Source organism: Betta splendens, chromosome 4 (assembly GCF_900634795.4).
Source record: "Betta splendens chromosome 4, fBetSpl5.4, whole genome shotgun sequence".
Lineage (NCBI taxonomy): Eukaryota > Metazoa > Chordata > Actinopteri > Anabantiformes > Osphronemidae > Betta > Betta splendens.
The window spans coordinates 19,414,756-19,431,822 of NC_040884.2; the positions used below are offsets into that span (position 1 = coordinate 19,414,756).

General features: G+C 48.8%; 3 protein-coding genes across 3 annotated transcripts; 1 reads left to right on the forward strand and 2 right to left on the reverse strand.

Annotated features, from left to right (window-relative positions):
- Positions 1-133: 133 nt before the first annotated feature.
- mrc1a (mannose receptor, C type 1a) lies at positions 134-8,640 on the reverse strand. The gene is made up of 30 exons (XM_029147242.3): positions 7,697-8,640; positions 7,205-7,606; positions 6,906-7,079; positions 6,351-6,506; positions 6,150-6,263; positions 5,915-6,055; positions 5,659-5,841; positions 5,409-5,566; positions 5,217-5,333; positions 5,018-5,133; positions 4,768-4,916; positions 4,449-4,648; positions 4,250-4,365; positions 4,079-4,160; positions 3,860-4,004; positions 3,725-3,763; positions 3,445-3,608; positions 3,256-3,320; positions 3,045-3,145; positions 2,819-2,958; positions 2,630-2,738; positions 2,385-2,557; positions 2,175-2,280; positions 1,861-2,093; positions 1,615-1,780; positions 1,378-1,530; positions 1,173-1,289; positions 940-1,098; positions 827-859; positions 134-738 (listed from the first exon to the last, which is right to left on the reverse strand). The coding sequence occupies exons 1-30, from the start codon at positions 7,764-7,766 to the stop codon at positions 506-508; spliced, it is 4,314 nt and encodes a 1,437-aa protein (XP_029003075.1). The 5' UTR covers positions 7,767-8,640; the 3' UTR covers positions 134-505.
- A 1,178-nt stretch (positions 8,641-9,818) lies between these two features.
- LOC114854852 (transmembrane protein 236) lies at positions 9,819-12,293 on the reverse strand. The gene is made up of 3 exons (XM_041070197.2): positions 11,379-12,293; positions 11,113-11,185; positions 9,819-10,535 (listed from the first exon to the last, which is right to left on the reverse strand). The coding sequence occupies exons 1-3, from the start codon at positions 11,765-11,767 to the stop codon at positions 10,368-10,370; spliced, it is 630 nt and encodes a 209-aa protein (XP_040926131.1). The 5' UTR covers positions 11,768-12,293; the 3' UTR covers positions 9,819-10,367.
- A 204-nt stretch (positions 12,294-12,497) lies between these two features.
- Positions 12,498-16,507, forward strand: hacd1 (3-hydroxyacyl-CoA dehydratase 1). The gene is made up of 7 exons (XM_029147271.3): positions 12,498-12,757; positions 13,733-13,850; positions 13,950-13,968; positions 14,066-14,154; positions 14,251-14,372; positions 15,584-15,762; positions 15,869-16,507. Exons 1-7 carry the CDS (start codon positions 12,639-12,641, stop codon positions 15,949-15,951), a joined length of 729 nt encoding a protein of 242 aa, XP_029003104.1. The 5' UTR covers positions 12,498-12,638; the 3' UTR covers positions 15,952-16,507.
- The last annotated feature ends 560 nt before the right edge of the window (positions 16,508-17,067 follow it).

Below are 17,067 nucleotides of genomic sequence, written 5' to 3' on the forward strand. Positions count from 1 at the left end.
GGTCAACTAAATAGATGTGATTTCTCCCATATGATTATTTTTATTAAAAGATTATCTTTACAGGCTTTTTACATCCTTTATATCTTGATGATGATGAGCTCATTTTTTCAATAGGAAAAAAAACTTAATCAAATTTAGTTGTTTCTAACATTTTTATTGAGAATCTATCTACAACCTAAGCTTGAAACAAGCTTTTAAACAACGAACGAAGCAAAATAGCTGAGAAAGATTAATTATATTACAAACATCTTTAAATTGTTACACTTGTTTTCATGTTGATTAGTTAAAAACACTTGTCCACATTTCCACTTCACAATAAAGTTAATCTTAAATTGTTTACACATATTATCTCGTCAGTGCTTTTACCACTTATCATAACAATTATAATGACCAGTAGATTTGATCCAGTCCTTTAGAAAATGGAAAACACTGCAGCACTCAGTTTCAAGGAAGAAATCCCTCATGACGGTGATGTCACTGATTGTGTCCCTGAGGCCGACTCTCTCTACGCTTGTTCATTTTGCTCGATGTTGGCCACCAGGTCCTTGGTGTCCACGGACGATCGCATGGGATTGTTGAAGTACAACTTGTTGTCAAAGGCGCTTTCTCCCAGGACGCGGGGCGGGATCTTTTTACGAACGAAAAAGAAGGCGCCAAGTCCAGCGATGGCCACTACAATCAGTATCACAGCCACAGTCACTCCAGCGGAGCCATGGGTCGGTTCTTCAATTACATGGTCTGAAAGGATGAGATGTATAAATATTACAACAGGTCAGGAAAGTATACAGCACAATAATTAACCATACATAGAGTTAAGCTAACATACCAATAGACGGAGGCTTCTCTGTGGGTTTAATGACTGAAAAACACGAGTTACTCGTTAGTCGTTAGACCTTAAATCACTAACATGAGTCAGTTTAAAACCATAATATGACGTACTTTTGGGTGTTTTGCAAATGTAGGATCTGTATTCGAGGCAGGTGTTTGTTTTCCACTCTCCACTTTCAGAATCTATGTCTACGCACATGCCTGACTTTGGCATTCCTTTTTTCCAGTTGGTGTAGTCCAAGACGCTGCTATCGATCCACATCCACTCATCTGCGACAAAGACGCTGGTTATTGTTGCGGAAAACAACTGATTGAACGCCTACGTAACACCTCAGCAGACTCACCCTCGTAGGTTTTGTACAGGCCGATCCAGAAGGCTCTGGCACTATCCTTCAGAACCTCCAGATTCTGTTGTATGAAGCGACTCTCCAGAGGGTCCTCAATACTGACCAGAGAAGCGCCTAACCAACATAAAGCAGAAGCATGAACACCGGGTTTGTACACACGAACCATCATTTAGTTCTTAAAGGACAGTCCCACATAACGCACCCATTTTCAGACATTCCACGGTGGCTCGGGCCCAGCTCTCTGCCATGGAGCTGAGGAAGACATAGCAATGGCCTCTAAAAGGGATCCAGGTCCGTTGCTTCTTTGGTTCTGGACAGGTGCCAGAAAGCTGTGGGGGATCAGTGGGAGCTACATCTGTAAAGGAGACACAAGCTTATAGTCTAGTAGCATAGTGAAAGTAGTGCTCGGTTATACGGCACAGTGGAGGGACTGTCTGACCTTGTGACCTCTTACAGAGGGAATAGTAGGAATTAGTGCACGGTGCAGTCTTCCATGTTTTGTCCACATCCATATACACGCAGCCGTAGTTGATTTTAGGCTCATCTTTGCCCCATTTGGCGTAAGACAGCATCCAGTTATCGACCCACCTGTATCGACCACCAGTCTTTGAAAGACATATTGATAACAGTTACTGCAGCTCTGTCAGGTCCTGAATCATCTGTTAGTAACAGGTAGGTTCTTTACCACGTTGCTGTTGAGCCCAATCCACACAGGCTCGTTGTGTTTGGAAATCTGCAGCGTGACGTATGCCTGGATGAAAGGAGACAGGATGCTGGCCAGGTCGGCATCGTCGGCTTGGCACTGCCTCCTCGCCTCGTCCCATCTCATCTTCTGGGCCACCAGCTTGTAGGAGTCATTGCCAAACTTGTGAAAAGCCCTCGGTAGCGCAGTGGTGGGCAGGACGGCAATCTGAGAATCTTTGTGTAAACGGACACACTGGTGCTAAGTCACAACATGTCACCTTTATCTTGTTCAAACGTGGCAGTGAGTGTCCTTACCGATGTTTCTTTTACAGATGAATGCTTTTTGTGAGTTACAGTCCTTCACTTCCCAGTAGCCTATAAGCTTGGAGCGGGTGCCCACCATAATCACACAGTCATACGTCTGTCAGGAGAAAAAAGATGTTTGAGCTCAGCTTTCTTGAAATATTGCAGGAAACTTGAAAAAAATCTATATCTGCTCATTTTAGAGTATGGATTTAGGATGACCGGGTCCAAGAACTGGTGTCCTTCGTAGGGGACTGACGCTGGGTGGCCTTTGGCCCAGTTGGTATATGAAACGCCTTTGCCATCTGTCCACAAAAAGCGCATCTCCCAGTTGATATCATTCAAGCCAATCCAAAAGTCGTCATTAGAATTAATGACCTGTGTTGTTAGGAATGCTGAAAGGAAGAATAGTGAGTCAAATTCCCCGGAGGTCATTCAAGTAGCAGGGCTTTTCTCCTATCACTCACCTTGTTCTCTCTCATCGTGGATGGAGACTAAATTGCCTCCTTGGTTTATGCAGTGCGTACGGGCTCCAAGCCAATCTTTCTTTTCAGGGCCAAAAACAAACTTGTAGCACTGTGAAGGCAAAAGGAATTCTGTGTAACTTATAATAGGGGTATCTTGAGAGGAGGAGGAGAGCCACAGTTCATGTCTACCTTTCCTTGGAAAGTCAGCCACTCTGGTGCACATCCGCCCTTGGGAACAGTAGTGGGAACCACTGTTGTATTGATGAAACTACTGCTTCTTTTGCAAATAGAGGGCAGCTCGAGGCCACAGTTAATATCGTTCCAGTAACCTGTGGAGGGTAATTACAGAGAATGAGCACTAAATAATAAGGATGGTTAGCCCACACAGAATGCCGTGTCTCAGCTTCAGACTCACCCATACTCTTGTATATAGTCACGCAATTCTCATCGTTGTTCGCAAAGTTGGGCTCGTTGTGCTCCCAGGCTGTGTAGGTTACTTGGCTGCCATCAAGCCAGCTGAAGAGGAACCACCAGGACAAGCATCTTCATTTCCGCTTTGATCTGGTGTCTAGAGTGGATATCTGCATGTGTATCTACAGTATGGTGCGGTGCCTTCGTTGACTTACCTAAATGACTTATCCAAATTCACTATCATACCGATGTAGTACTGTTCCTCATTACCTTTCTGTACCTGTTGGAAAATTATGGTAAAACAAGTGTGAAATTCCCATCCTGGGGCTTCACTTCTTCGCTGTCGCTGCAGATTTTCCGCATTATTCTGCTACTGTTAGGAATTAACCATAAAAGCATCAGACCTGTTTCCACAGGAACCTCCTCTCATTCTCCCCGGTGATGACTACGAGCTCGCTGAAGTTCTTCCTGCAAAAGGCTCTGGCTGCTTCCATGCTAAGCTTGTCATTGTTGATGAAATACTGAGAGTCGTTGTATATGACCCAGCCGTCTTCTGTGGTGTTGTACACTGTGAGAGGGAACCAAACGGCTGTGAGGTGGTGACAAAGTCAACAACGACACAGTAGTGATAGAAACGAAAGGCGGTAAGAGGGGAATGGTGGAAGGGAAACCAAATGCTCGCACCTGGTACAACAATGGCAGGTTCAGGTTTGGGTTGAATACCTGAAAATACAAACGAGTCTGAGCAAACGGATAAAGGCCTAACAAAGCATCCCTTAAGTAAGTACTGGGGAGACTTTACTCCTTGGTTAGCTCCACCTTTGCGTATCTGGCAGATCCAGTCGTTGTAGGTCTCACAGTGGCGATCATTCCAGTGCCGTCCGTAGTAATACTGGACTTCTGCACAATGTTCGTTGTTATTGTAGTTGTTTGGTTCCCCATAGCCCCAATTATCAAAATCATTCTAGATCACAGTGCACAGAGTTAGACAGTGACAGTGAGCAACGCGCTGAGGACCAATGGTGAAGTGTGACTTACAGGTGACTCATCAGTCCACACGAAGCCTTGTCTGGCACCGAGGGAGTTGAAGCCGATCCAAGCCGCATCCTTGCCGTAAAACCTTCACAGCAGCAGACAGAACTAGCACTGGTTAATAGAACGTCCATAAGCGCCACCAAAACATTTGCACATAGAGATGAGTGCACATACGAAACATAGCTCAGGTCGTTCATGCTGTGTATGCTCATCAGATCCCCGCCAATGGCCTGGCAGAAGCTGCGCGCCTCGTGCCAAGTCTTCTTCAGTTCGCCCTTTTTTTTGTAAAGCTATAAAAAAAAGTTCAATGTGACAAGTGTCCCGCTCTTGAAGCGGCGCAGAGCTAACAGTTTGTCGGCGCGCGGCCTCCCACCTTGTAGCAGACGCTTCTTTTGGCGACGGGCTTCCACCCGGCTGCACAGGTCAGGGCCACGGTGGTCGGCGCCACTGTCGAAAACTGGACGCCGTCCGCCCGTTTTTTGCAGATGTACTTCTCCTTGTCGTAGCAGCTGACGACGTCCCATAGTCCGGCAAAAGAACCGGTTGCCATGGCGACACATCCTTTTATCATGCCTTTATGTGCAGTAAACGGGGAATAATAACATTGAGTTATTAGCATTAGCATGTTAAATCCACTCAACATGAACGTGTTAATCTCTAATGCAGCATCTATACATTCGATAGTTCTGTACCTGGCATGTCCACATTAAAGTGAGTGAACGTGACCTGTCTTCCATTGCTCCACTTAAATATGTGTCTATTCACCCTGTTGGACAAACCGGTCCAGAAATACTTCTCTGGCCTCAGACCCACCAGGCTGACCAGGAAGGCATTCTCATACCTGCACGCAAACAAATTAACACAAGGAACCCAACAGACTCTTCTAGTCAAACTGATTTCAGGATTCAATAAACAAATGCAATAGAATACACCAAAACACACCTGTTAGCCACATCAAGCAGACTAGCCCCGGCCTCTGAGCATGCCAACTTGGCCTCGTCGAAGGTTTTTTTCTCCGCTCCGATGTTATAACAGTATGAACCAAACCTGACTGATCCCTTGATGTTAGTGAAATAACTATGTAAGTATAAATCAGGTGTAAGTCACATAAATGACAATCACGGACAATGACTTCACTCACATGCTGACACCCTGGGTTGGCCTCTTCCTGAGAGCCTCCAGCCTGTTTAACCGAGGCCTTCTTCATACAGATGTATCCACATGTCTTCTCACACATGTGATCTGCCCACCTCCCGTCCTGTGCGTGGAGTGCACACACCATAAGAAGTGTTCTCTGAAAATGACGACCATAAATGGATTTAGTTTGTCCTACCTTTCCGCTGATTAGGACACAGTCTTCCTGGAAGTTGGTGGCATGAGACGGCTCACCAGTCTGCCACTGGGTGAAGGTGACGTGAGAGTGATCGGACCATTCAAACAGCAGCTGGTTCCTCTGGTCGTTCAGTCCAATCCAGAGCACGTCTGTCGGCACTGAGGGTTTAAAGCACACATTGACGTTGGATTTTACTACCTCCTAATATAATCAGTGAAAAAAAATATTCACTTGTTCATTGCACTCGTACAATATCCGGACTGAGAGATGATGAAGCTCTGCTCTTCTATGCTGTGTATGCTGGCCAGGTCTGCCCCCTCCTTGTGGCATGTGGCCAAAGCATCCTTCCACATCCTTTTAGTCCTGTCCAAGTAGTAGCAGTTACCTCCGTAAGGAACCCATTGACTGGGGCAGAAGCTGGGCTGGTCCTTGACTGAGGAACACAGATTTTGGTTGTAAACTCAACAAACCAAATAATTACATTTGCAGTAATTATACTGTCTTACTTAGTGGAGCGGGTAGATTCGTAGAGTTTCCTTTACGGCAAATGTAACCAAGCTTCTTGGTGCAGAGGCTGCTTTCCCATTTCGAGGTTTTGGCAGTGTTCATGGTTGCACAGGTATGGCCTGGCTCTGAAGACGGATGACCTGTGGAAGAATCATTTCTGTAAATATGGAGCCTTCGGAAGGAGAACGCTCTACACTAGCCGCCAGTAAACGATGACGTTCTGCCTTTACTAACCTGGAGCCCAGTTTAAATATCTGAATGGGTTTCCGTTGCTCCACTGCCATCCACTGTCAAAGTCCAAGCTGTTCAGTCCAATCCACAGAGACGTTCCCAGATTATTAGTCAAGCCTGTGTTGATAATGGGGTCAATACACAATCATGACTCTCAGAGTGAATGCTGTGAGCTGAGTAGCTCATCCACTGCTGACTCTGTACCTGAAATGTACGACTGCTCGTGGAGCTCGACGATGCTGAGGAGATCCGCATCCTGCTGCTGGCAGCTCTTCCTCGCCTGGTGCCAGGTCAGGATCGACTGAGGGTTCCTCTGATACTGAACCCCTGTGACTGGGTCGGTGTCCCAACCTGAGGGTACTGGATTGTGGGGGACATGCAGGGTTGATACTGGATTATTCAGATAACTATGCTACATCGCAGTCTAAGGCTGTTTGTGGCAACACTTTGGTGAGCTTGCAGTATTCTCCTGCCTCCTTCCTGCCCCTGCTTTAGAGCCAGAGGAAAGACAGGCCCGAGAGAAGAGGAAAACAAGAACAGTGCTGTGTTGACAATTCATGAGAGGAAGTCAAATCCCCACTTCTGCTGGAAGAGAGGAGGTGTGGGGTCAGAAACCAGACCCGTCAGCACTGACCTTTACAGTGATAGTACTTAGTCCAAAAAAACAAGGTAATTATGGCCAGAACCTCAGGGACACAGCACTAAACATGTGAAGCTTCCCTGAAGCCACTTGTGAGGCTGATAAAACTGGTCACTTACGTTTTGATGGACAAAAGCCCCACTTCCTTGTTGTATCATAGTCCCGCTCGGTTGCGCACCACAGGTGTCCGTCTGAGCGCCCGTCCTTTGTGCACTCGGCGTACCACTTCTCTTGGAACTTAAACGGGAACTGACACGGCACTCCGAACGCATTGCCCCCGATTGTGAAAACCTCTGAGGAGGCACGAGTACGTGGAAGCATAGAAAGATCACTACAGTACGTTTGGTTTACATTCTGCATACTTCATGACACTGAACATGCCAGACGTGTGATGGGAATTAGACTCTAGAGCTCCTACCTTGATATCCCCTGGAGCAAAGGTCACCCTTGGTGTCATATATCAACCAGCGACTCCAGACACCCGAGCCTTTGTAGATCATTATGTTCCTCTCATTGCGATTGCCCCAGTTCAAGTGCAAGTCCTGGTCTTTCAGTCCGAACAGGGTCTCGTTCTTGCACTGCCAATGCTGCAGGTTATTTTTCTCATCGCATTCAAAGAGGACCACCTTCACCCAGTCCTTTATCTCTGTGGCCCCCAGGCAGAGCTTCAGGGACAGGCTCAGGAGGCGCGACTCCGAGGCCCAGCGGAACTGCTGCTCTTTGGCGTGAGGATCACAGGGAGCCGCCGTGACCGAAGTGGCGCTTACCACCTTCACGCACTTCTTGTGGTCTTCATTGAAGATCAGGAAGGAGCCGCTGTCTGGAGAAGAGCAAACCGCTTCAGCGCACACATATTTCAACCGAACGTCCAACAATTCTCAAGAGCGACCCTGACTCGACGTGTACATACCTACATCAGCAGTGATGCAGAGGACTTGCAGGAGACAGAGACCCACAGCTAAATGTAAACAGGGTAACATTATCCTTGATGTCCAGCAGCCAGTGGAGGAGGAGGTGGAGAAGAGGGATCCAGTTGTGAGTGAGTGTTAAGGTGTGTGAAGAGAGGCACTGACAGAGACGGTGTCGTCCCTCCTTAATCACACTGATGGACATCCTGTCACATGGGCCACATTGGTCAAACGGGTGGAAATGCCGCGAGCTTCTAAGAACTAGTGGCAGAGAATGGGAAGGCAGGAGGAGGGAAGAGAAACAAGCTCTGATGCTATTAAACAAGAACATGACCGTCAGCAGCTTCATGGAAGTAATTCATCTATTTTTAATAAATCAAAGACGACAGGGGACTCATTTTAAGAGTTAATTTATACAAACAGGCTTAAAGTTCAATGTATCGCCTTCATCAGAGGTTTTTGATCTACTATAAATAGCTACATCTGCGCCTGCCTAATGAACCCTGAGAGGAAATGTCCCTCAACAAGACAGACCGAGGATTCAACTGAATCACACAAGAGTTGAAGACTGTCTCAGGTTCCTCTGTGAGTATTAAATGAGGTTGGTGGCATTTCGCTGACTCTTTTCATGGGATGGGAGTCTCCAGGGGGTCAGCGAGGGTTCGGATGAGGAGAGAATGGCTGTAGAGAAGAAGGACAGCAGGAAATCCTGCTTTCTATGAGATGTGGAGATCCAACCGCTCAGGCCTAAAACTGCAGGAATATATAGAAGAGCTGCTCAGACACAAGTTAAAAAATATGTATATATACAGTATGTGGAACAAGCACACACATTCGTAAAGGGCCTTTGGATGACAAGAGGAAAATCAAATGTAGTATGGAATTAATACCTGTGATGCTAAAATATCAATACGTGTTCTTACAGAGTGTGTAATTAGATTTTACACAATTCACACGAGAAATAAATAATAAAAAATATATATATATATATATATATATATATATAGAGATATATTTTAAAAAGATTTCTTTATTATGTTACCAAAATAAATCTATCAGTGATAGAAACACCAGTAGCAAAAAAAAAAACAACAAAATGGATTTATCCAAGCTAAAAAAAAAAAACATATCCAAAGTGCCGTGTGTGTGTGTTGGGGGGGGGGACTTTAGGGGGCAAAACAGTGGGTAACACAGGGTGACAACAGGAACATGTTGCCTTAAAGCTCCCTTTTGGTCTGTGGAAAGTACCATCAGTCACAGCTTCGGTTTGGATGCACCAGCTTCCTCAATTCAAAACTACAGGTTTACTGGGTTGCATCCACGACTTCCTATCTGAGCTACGCCTCTAATTTTAGCAAACTCTATCTGTGTTTAGCTCCTCTCCACTAATATACACCGTAGCTGGTACAACCAACCCACTATGAACCCTGGGATCCTGTTTCCGATTATATATATATATATATATATATATATATATATATTTCAGTCTTAAAGGAACATCCTCTCTGTGTTGAAGACTCTCAGTTTGGTCATGAAGTTGAAATAGACAAAGGCCAAGCAAACCAACAGGTTCTTCATTAGGTACAGGACAGGTGTGACGAAGCCGAAAAAGGCAAGGAGGCCGACGCGGACGAAGAAAAAGGGCAGGTCCTGCAGGGCCACGCCGAGGGAGGAGAGCAGGGGACTGTGGGGCATGACCACCACACGCAGGCACGACAGGTAGCTGAAGATGTAGATGGGGAAAACCCAGCCCGAGTAGTAGACCAGGGGGTGTCCGGTCACGCGTACCATCTCCACCGTGTCCATCCAGAACACAAAGCTGTCCACGAACACATCCGCCCGGGCGTCGCTGGCACACAGGAACCTGAGCGGACCCGTGTAGGCGTACGGAGACAAGTGGTACGGCGCGGAGCTCGGCGAGTGCGAGCTCAGGCCGGAGTCGCTGAACGGCCTCCCGCCGTTGGCCGGGATGCCCGGGACCGACCCGTTGGGCTCCGGCCTCTGGCCCATGGCCGCTACTCCATTCTGGTTCCTGTCGTTGGGCTGGTTGGGCCCCGGCGGCATGGGGGCGGGCGTGCCTTGCCCGGGCACCGCGGGCCCTGGCATGGCGGGAGCGACGGGCGTCATTGGCGTCAGCTGCTGCACGTGCGTGAGGACGGTGGAGGGGATGTCAGCGTCTCTGGCCGCCTCATTGGCTGAGGAGAGGAGGAGGGTTTAAAATAGAAAAAAAAAAACAGAGCAAAACTTCTTCATGTTGACCAAAAACATCTCTCTCTCCCATAATAACGATTGGGATTTTCCCCAAACGTCACAACTTAAATCTGGTCAAACCCGAGCTTTTCTTTAGAAACCTACAGGGTGGGCCAATTATATGGATACACCTTAATAAAATGGGAATGGTTGGTGATATTAACGTCCTGTTTGTGGCACATTAGTGTATGTGAGGGGGCACACTTTTCAACTTTTGTTTTTTTCAATAGGAAGAGGGTCATGTGACACATCAAACTTATTGGGAATTTCACAAAAATCTCAGCTTTGCCAATTCAGCACTATTTTAAGAGAAGTTATTAGATCACTGGATGTCCCCTAGACTGCACCAAATGTCACTATCTGTGTTCAAAGCAAAGCTCATCTACGTGAAGACAGGCTGTCGTCACTATAGGAGCATTTGGCCTAGGAAGGTTGAGGATCTACAGCCCTCGGAGGGCCGGGCTCACCCTGGCCCGTCAGTCTGCAGTGGCGTATCCTCTCCACCACGTCAATACAGATGAGGGAGAAGAGGACGAGAGACACCGGCAACTCCGTGAACGTGTCATGTTTGATGTTATTATTTATTTGCACCTAGGGAAAGAAAATCATACAAGACTCGGTTTCATTTACTGGTAATCTGAACATTCGCAGCAAATGTTCGCTCGTTTTTTTTAAACCAGCATTCATGACCTCCCAAACTGCTTGCTCTGGTCTAAAACACTAGCAACGCTGCTATTTTCCTGAGTCAGGATTCAGGACAACCAACAGGACACAGAACAAAGCAGACCAGTGGTCATCTTAGCAGATTTTATGGCTCTTATGCAAAGGACAGCAGATAAGGAAAGGCCAGAAAGTCAACGAAGGCTTAGAAAGGGCCACCTAGAAAAAACAGCAAATAGTTCCTGAGCTGCAGCCAGCGAGGAAGTGAAAATGTGCCTCATGAGCAGATGATTTGATGCAGGGTCGCCTGCACAGGAAGAGGACCCCAGCTGCTTATCAGCCTCTCCTTATCCATAAAGCTGGATATGTGAGAACCAAAAGGCTCCTCACAAATCGTCACATTCATCCACTCACCAAGGCTAAGGTAAGTTAAAAATTGATAACTCTAGTTAGAAATACCGGAGGGGCCCAAGTTCGGAAAAAACAAATGATGATCGGCAGCGTGTACCTCAGAGCTGGCGATGAGAAAGGCAAAGCAGGGTAATGTGGACAGGATCACATAGACGAGGGCCACAGGCCTCCTGGTACAAAGCAGAGGGTAAACAAAAACGTAAGGAAGCCGGACAAAAGCAGTGGGACATGCTAACTCATGAAATTCACCAGCCAAGAGCAGCCCAACCAGCCACGGGCCTGTTCAGACCCCAACAAGCTGCTCGGGACCCGTCACCGGCGCCCCAGCTGCGAGCTGGGGCCGCCCCGGCATCGGACACTCACCACTTCTTCCTGCCAACGAGGAACCTCTTCTTCATGAAGACCATGACCTTCAGGGGCACCCACACCAGCAGGGCGGTGGAGGTGACGTAGGCCACGGACGAGGCCACGATCAGCCAGTAGGCCGTGGCGCTGTCGCCGGGCGCTTTGACCTTGGCCACCAGGACGGCGAACCGCTGCATGACGATGAAGAGCGGCACGCACAGGCCGGCGAACTGCAGCACCTCGCACACGGCGAACTTCAGCATCCTCCCCGTGCCCATGGCGGAGCAGGTGGGGAAAAAGGGAAAGGAAGGGAGGGAGACGGGGGCTGTTGTCGCAGTGAGGCGACCCCTGTCCCTCTGAGGGCTGGTCGGGCCTCGGACCGGGGCATTGTCTGCCGCCACTAGCATTTTCCACACAGCGCTGCCCTCTCTGCTCGCCCATCTGCTTACACTGCACTAGGCTTTGTGTGCCTTGGTGCGACAGGGACGTGGCCGAGCCTTTATTTTCTTTACATGCTGGATGCACACAACGGCTGTCTTACTCTGCACCCTGAAGGATACGAATGCACTACATGCGGGAGGGCTCCAGTCAGAGCTTGATGCTAAACTCCCTTCATATCAACCCCACAGCTGTAACTGATGCCCTGCATCCCTAAGTTAAACACACAGAGCAATATGCTACTCGTAATCAGACTTGATGACACCCACAGCAGAAGGACTATGAGACGTGAAGCTCCAGTACAGAAAAGCTTGCGGTGAACCTATTGTTGCTTCTCACGTTTACACAGCGCCATCTAGTGTCAGAACCTGGCAACTGCGATCAAACGCATGGTTCCCGTGCATCCCAGGTACAGTATATTATATTAGGTGCTGTGTTTAATTACACGCATTTGTGCATGGTGTCACTAGAAGAGCTAATTTGAGATTATGCACTGCTGCATCTACTACATCCATTCAGCTTCTATCAATCGCAGCTGGTCGTCCAGGTTCCTGCACAACTTTCAGACTTGTGCAACGCCGGCCCGCGCTGTGGAGCTCCACTTCAGGCACGTGTAAAGGGAAGATCAGCTGCACGACTCTACGTGGACATTTACTAAAGGAGCCCCGGAGTCCACGCCACAGGTGCGAGCGCGTAAAAAGTAAACCTCGCCACTAAGCCGCCGGCAGGCCACGCACTAGTCCACGGAGAGCGGCTGGATGGATGCGTGACCCCGCTCCCCTCCCCAGCGGCCCCAGCTGTCAGCTCCCTTCCTGACTTCCCCACCCTGCCCCCGGTACCATGGCGTCCAGCGAGGAGGACGGCGCGGCGGAGGAGAAGGAAAACAACAACAAGAAGAGGACGAAAAGCGCCCTCGCCACCGCGTGGCTCACCTTCTACAACATCGCCATGACCACCGGGTACGTGCGCGATTCCGCTCCCCCCACGTCGCCTATTAATAAAGGAAAAGCGGAGAAGCGAGCCGCTCCCTGACAAACAGGCGGCGCGTTGCTGTTTATAGGACTGTGTGTCTGCGTGTCGCGTCCAAAGTGCCCGTTCGGCTCGCCGGACGTGGCGCCGGAGCGAGCCGAGGACGGGTCGGCGGTGAACGGAGAAAGGAAGGGCGACGCCGAACGCACCAGCGGCGTTTATCTGAGCGCTACAAAACGAATCCATGGCGTTTTGTTTTAAAGTGGCAGGCCGGCGCCGCGGCCGTGTCCAAATAGGGCTGAGCGCGGTGTCGGGCCCGCGGCGCTTCCGACAGTCGCAGTGATAAGTTTAGACGGAGCGCAGCGCGCTGACACTGGAGCTCAGCTCCGCGCCTGGAAAACGCTCAATGGGCAAATTCAAACGAACGACGCCAATTAGGCGTTGGGATTAATAGCAGGTTGAACAGCGGCCTGCTGACGTCACTGCGTCCGTAATGCGCTCCAGGTTTGGCCCGTGCCTTACGCCTTGATCTCACCTTCACCCGCAGCTTAGTTCCTCTCATCACGACGCTGATGTGCTGCTGTTTAATGAAATGGCCACGTGCATAATTGAACAGAGGTTGAATGGAGTTGCCAGAGTTTATGTTTTGTTCGGGATTTTTAAATTACGCACATTACGCTCAGTTTTGTTGATGGGAAAGTAAGGAGGGCCACATTTGTGATGTATTGTGTTGCTGAGTCAGGGGTCAGTGAGGTGACAGTGACGTCATGACGACTTGTCCTAGGTTTTTAAATCCTATGCCTCTTCATTCAGCCGCTGTTGTTAATGAGGAAAGTGTTGCTCTGTTACCGTTCTCAGAGCTGAATCGGATGTACATTTTTTTAAAAAACTTCTGGTCGCTTTCTCCAGCTTTCTGCCGATTCGACCGCGTTACTCGTAGCTTTTCGCGTGGCTTTGTTCTGCAGGTGGCTGGTGTTGACCTTGGCCATGATGCGCTTCTACGTGGAGAAAGGCACACACAAGGGTCTGTACCGGAGTATAGCAAGGACACTCAAGTTTTTCCAGACCTTTGCGCTAGTTGAGGTAAGAGTTGAGACGCGCCCGAGCTGCTGTCTTCATATTCTGCATGTCTTCAGAACCATCGTCACCTTGCTACTGTAACGGACGCCTCTTCTCTTACAGGTGGGACATTGCGCCATCGGTATGTGTTGATTTTGATGGATCTCAGAACTTGCAGACTCCCGTCGATGCCGACGCGTGTGCAGCTGTAACCCGTCCCGCTTCTTGCTCCGCTCTAGGGATCGTGAAGACCTCCGTGATCGTCACCGGGGTTCAAGTGTGTTCGCGGATTTTCATGGTTTGGTTCGTCACCAGCAGCATCAGACAGGTGAGGGGGGGGGGGGGGGGGCGTCGGCGCTGGCGCTTCATCGCGAGGCACAGCGGACTTTCTCACCTGTCGCGTGTTTTTCTGGCTTGAACAAAGATCCAGAATGAAGAAAGTGTGATCCTATTCCTGGTTGTGTGGACGGTGACAGAGATTACCAGATATTCCTACTACACATTCAACCTGCTCAACCACCTGCCGCACTTCGTCAAATGGGCCAGGTGGAGATGCCTCCGCTTACCGCTGGGATGAGCTTGAGTTCTGGCTGCTGTTTCAGACGTTGCGTCATCCCTCTGGTGACATCACCCCTGGCATGGGTTTACGAGAAGGAACGTGTGTGTGCGTTAAGAGACGCAGAGAGCATGTGTGTGTGTGTTTATTAACCGCTAACCCTGCTCCTTGAACGTAGAGGTGTGTGTGTGATGCCTCCATTACTAGTTGTATGGAGGTTTAAGGCCTAATTAGGGGCCGAGAGCGTGCTGGTGATGGCTCAATCCTCAGCCGCAGAGCGACGTGCTGCCTGTCTGCCGCTCGTGATGCGTCAGTGTGCCTGTTACAGTAGCCCCGCTGAAACTGGAGTCACTGCTCAGGGCATCGGTTCCGCCCTCTGATAGCCGGCCAGCACGCAGGCCCGGCATCCTGCTGCACAGACAGGGTTCCCCCGTCGGCAGACGGCCGCGAGCTTTGCGTTATTTTGCATCAGAGGTTAGTCGGCAGAAGGTTTTTCCGCCACTTCAGCGGGATCGCGTGATCTTTCGGCATTTGCTTCAATCACTGAATGGCCTCCTCCTCCCTGCCCCCACCCCTCGTCTTTGTGCGTGGAGGAGGCTCGAGGCCCCCGTGGTGAGGCTCAAGTTCAGCTGCTCCTGTTTTTAAGACCATCTGTTTTGGTCATGGAATGTTCGCCCAACGTTTCTCTCACATCCGCCGCGACGCTCCCCCGGGGCTTCGCTGGGGTCCCGACTTAACGCGGGATCTTCATAGCCCTGAGTCATGGCACGAAGCGCGTGCACGTGCTACCTCTGTGTAACAGGTTACAGCGGTTGCAGCTGTAGGCCAGGGGTCATTTCAGTTCCCACACTAGGATGATGGGGGTGTTGTGCGGAAGACTTGACCAATGAAGTAATGCTGCATGTGTGAGTGTGTAGTGTAACAGCGCAGGACCGCACTCGCTATTAGTAGCACAGCACATGTAACTCTGATGGGACTGTCAGTGCCTTGCTTTGCATTGTGGGTAATGTAGGAAGACGCCACATGTCTGGTTCTGTTGCATCCGCTCTAGTGATGTCACATTTTCCAGGTTGCATTTGTTGCCGTTTGCCAGTGTAACTGGGTTTCCTGTGGTCACGTCTCAACTCCATGACTGTGATTAAACGGTTGTGTGCAGCCACAGATGTCACAGTACGTGTTCTAAAACCCCTCATTCCACCAGATACAACTTCTTCATCGTCCTCTACCCCCTGGGAGTGATCGGAGAGCTGCTCACCATTTATGCTGCTCTGCCGTTCGTACGCCGATCTGGGATGTACTCCATGCGGCTCCCTAACAAGTATAACGTGTCCTTCGACTACTACTACTGCCTCATCATCGTCATGCTGTCCTACATCCCACGTAAGGATAACTTCCTATTGTAGGAACTGATCATTTCCACTAATTGACACCAAAGAAGCAACTTGTTTTTCCTGGTAATACGTTATGTGAACTTTGTTCCCCCCAGTGTTTCCTCAGCTCTACTTCCACATGCTGCGGCAGAGGAGGAAGGTGCTTCACGGGGAGGTCATAGTGGAGAAGGATGACTAGACGAGCGCCGGCCGGCCTGCCTCCACGTGCCCCTGAACTCCACCCAGCGTCACCTCCACCTCCTCATTAGAGTCATCGGCCGTTAAGGAGAAAGCTGCCCAGCTGACAACCTGTCTGACGACAGCCACAACCCGCGATAACAAACCATCTGTGCTTCAGTTCTTTAATTCCTATCTGAAGGGTAATATAGGAAACATGTTTACAGTCCCAGTGTAGCTGGAGCCTGAAAGCCTGGTGTTCTGCACTGTCTCAGCACTGAAAGGTCCTGCCTTCATCCATCAGCCTTATTGGTTTTCGTTACACTGAAGCATTGCAGCCTGAAACATGCACTGGTCATTAAACCTGAGCCAAAGCGTTGCATCCGAAGGGAAAAGTGGTAAATGCGAACCTTTTAGGGAAATGTGAAATAAAAACATAGGAGAAGGCTAGTTTTGTCTTGAGTTGCCCCAGTGTCGTCACCCAACCTGCATTGGCTGTTCTATCTGTATTTAATTACAAACATATTATAACCCATAGTTCTACCGTACCTCAACAATAAATCAAAATTTAGACACTATGCTGCTGCTTTTTGGTTTTATGTTTGTTTTACCTATATGTAAATGATGCAATGTGAAATAAGCAGTTAATATTAAGTGTATTTCTTAATAATAATTTATTCACACACTGTATCAGTCAACCTAACATTTCGTCTGCTCGGCTCAGCTTCCACGTTATTTAATGTTGCTTTGATGTAAATGTGTCAATTAATCTTCAAGATACAAGTCTTCAAACAGTAGTGTGTTTTTCTAAAGGCCACTTGTATCTGGTGAGACTGTCGTTCAAATTTATGTGAGCACTTGCAGTCTTCAGTCACTGTTGTTTTTTAACGCGAAGAATCAGATGTGCTTGTCAATAGAGTAGTTGGTTCAATTCCCTCCTACCGAAGGTGCTATTACAAGATCATTTCAGTCTTCTGTGCAGCTGCAGTGACCCTAATGGGACGAGAGGAACCTGAATGTGAAGTGATTGAGAAATGTTGCTCAGTGACATGCATTGCCCATGGTTATTTACCAAAAGCAACCTTTTACTTATAACTCGGGTAAGAGAGAAGAAAAACAAAAGCCATTGTCAGAAAAT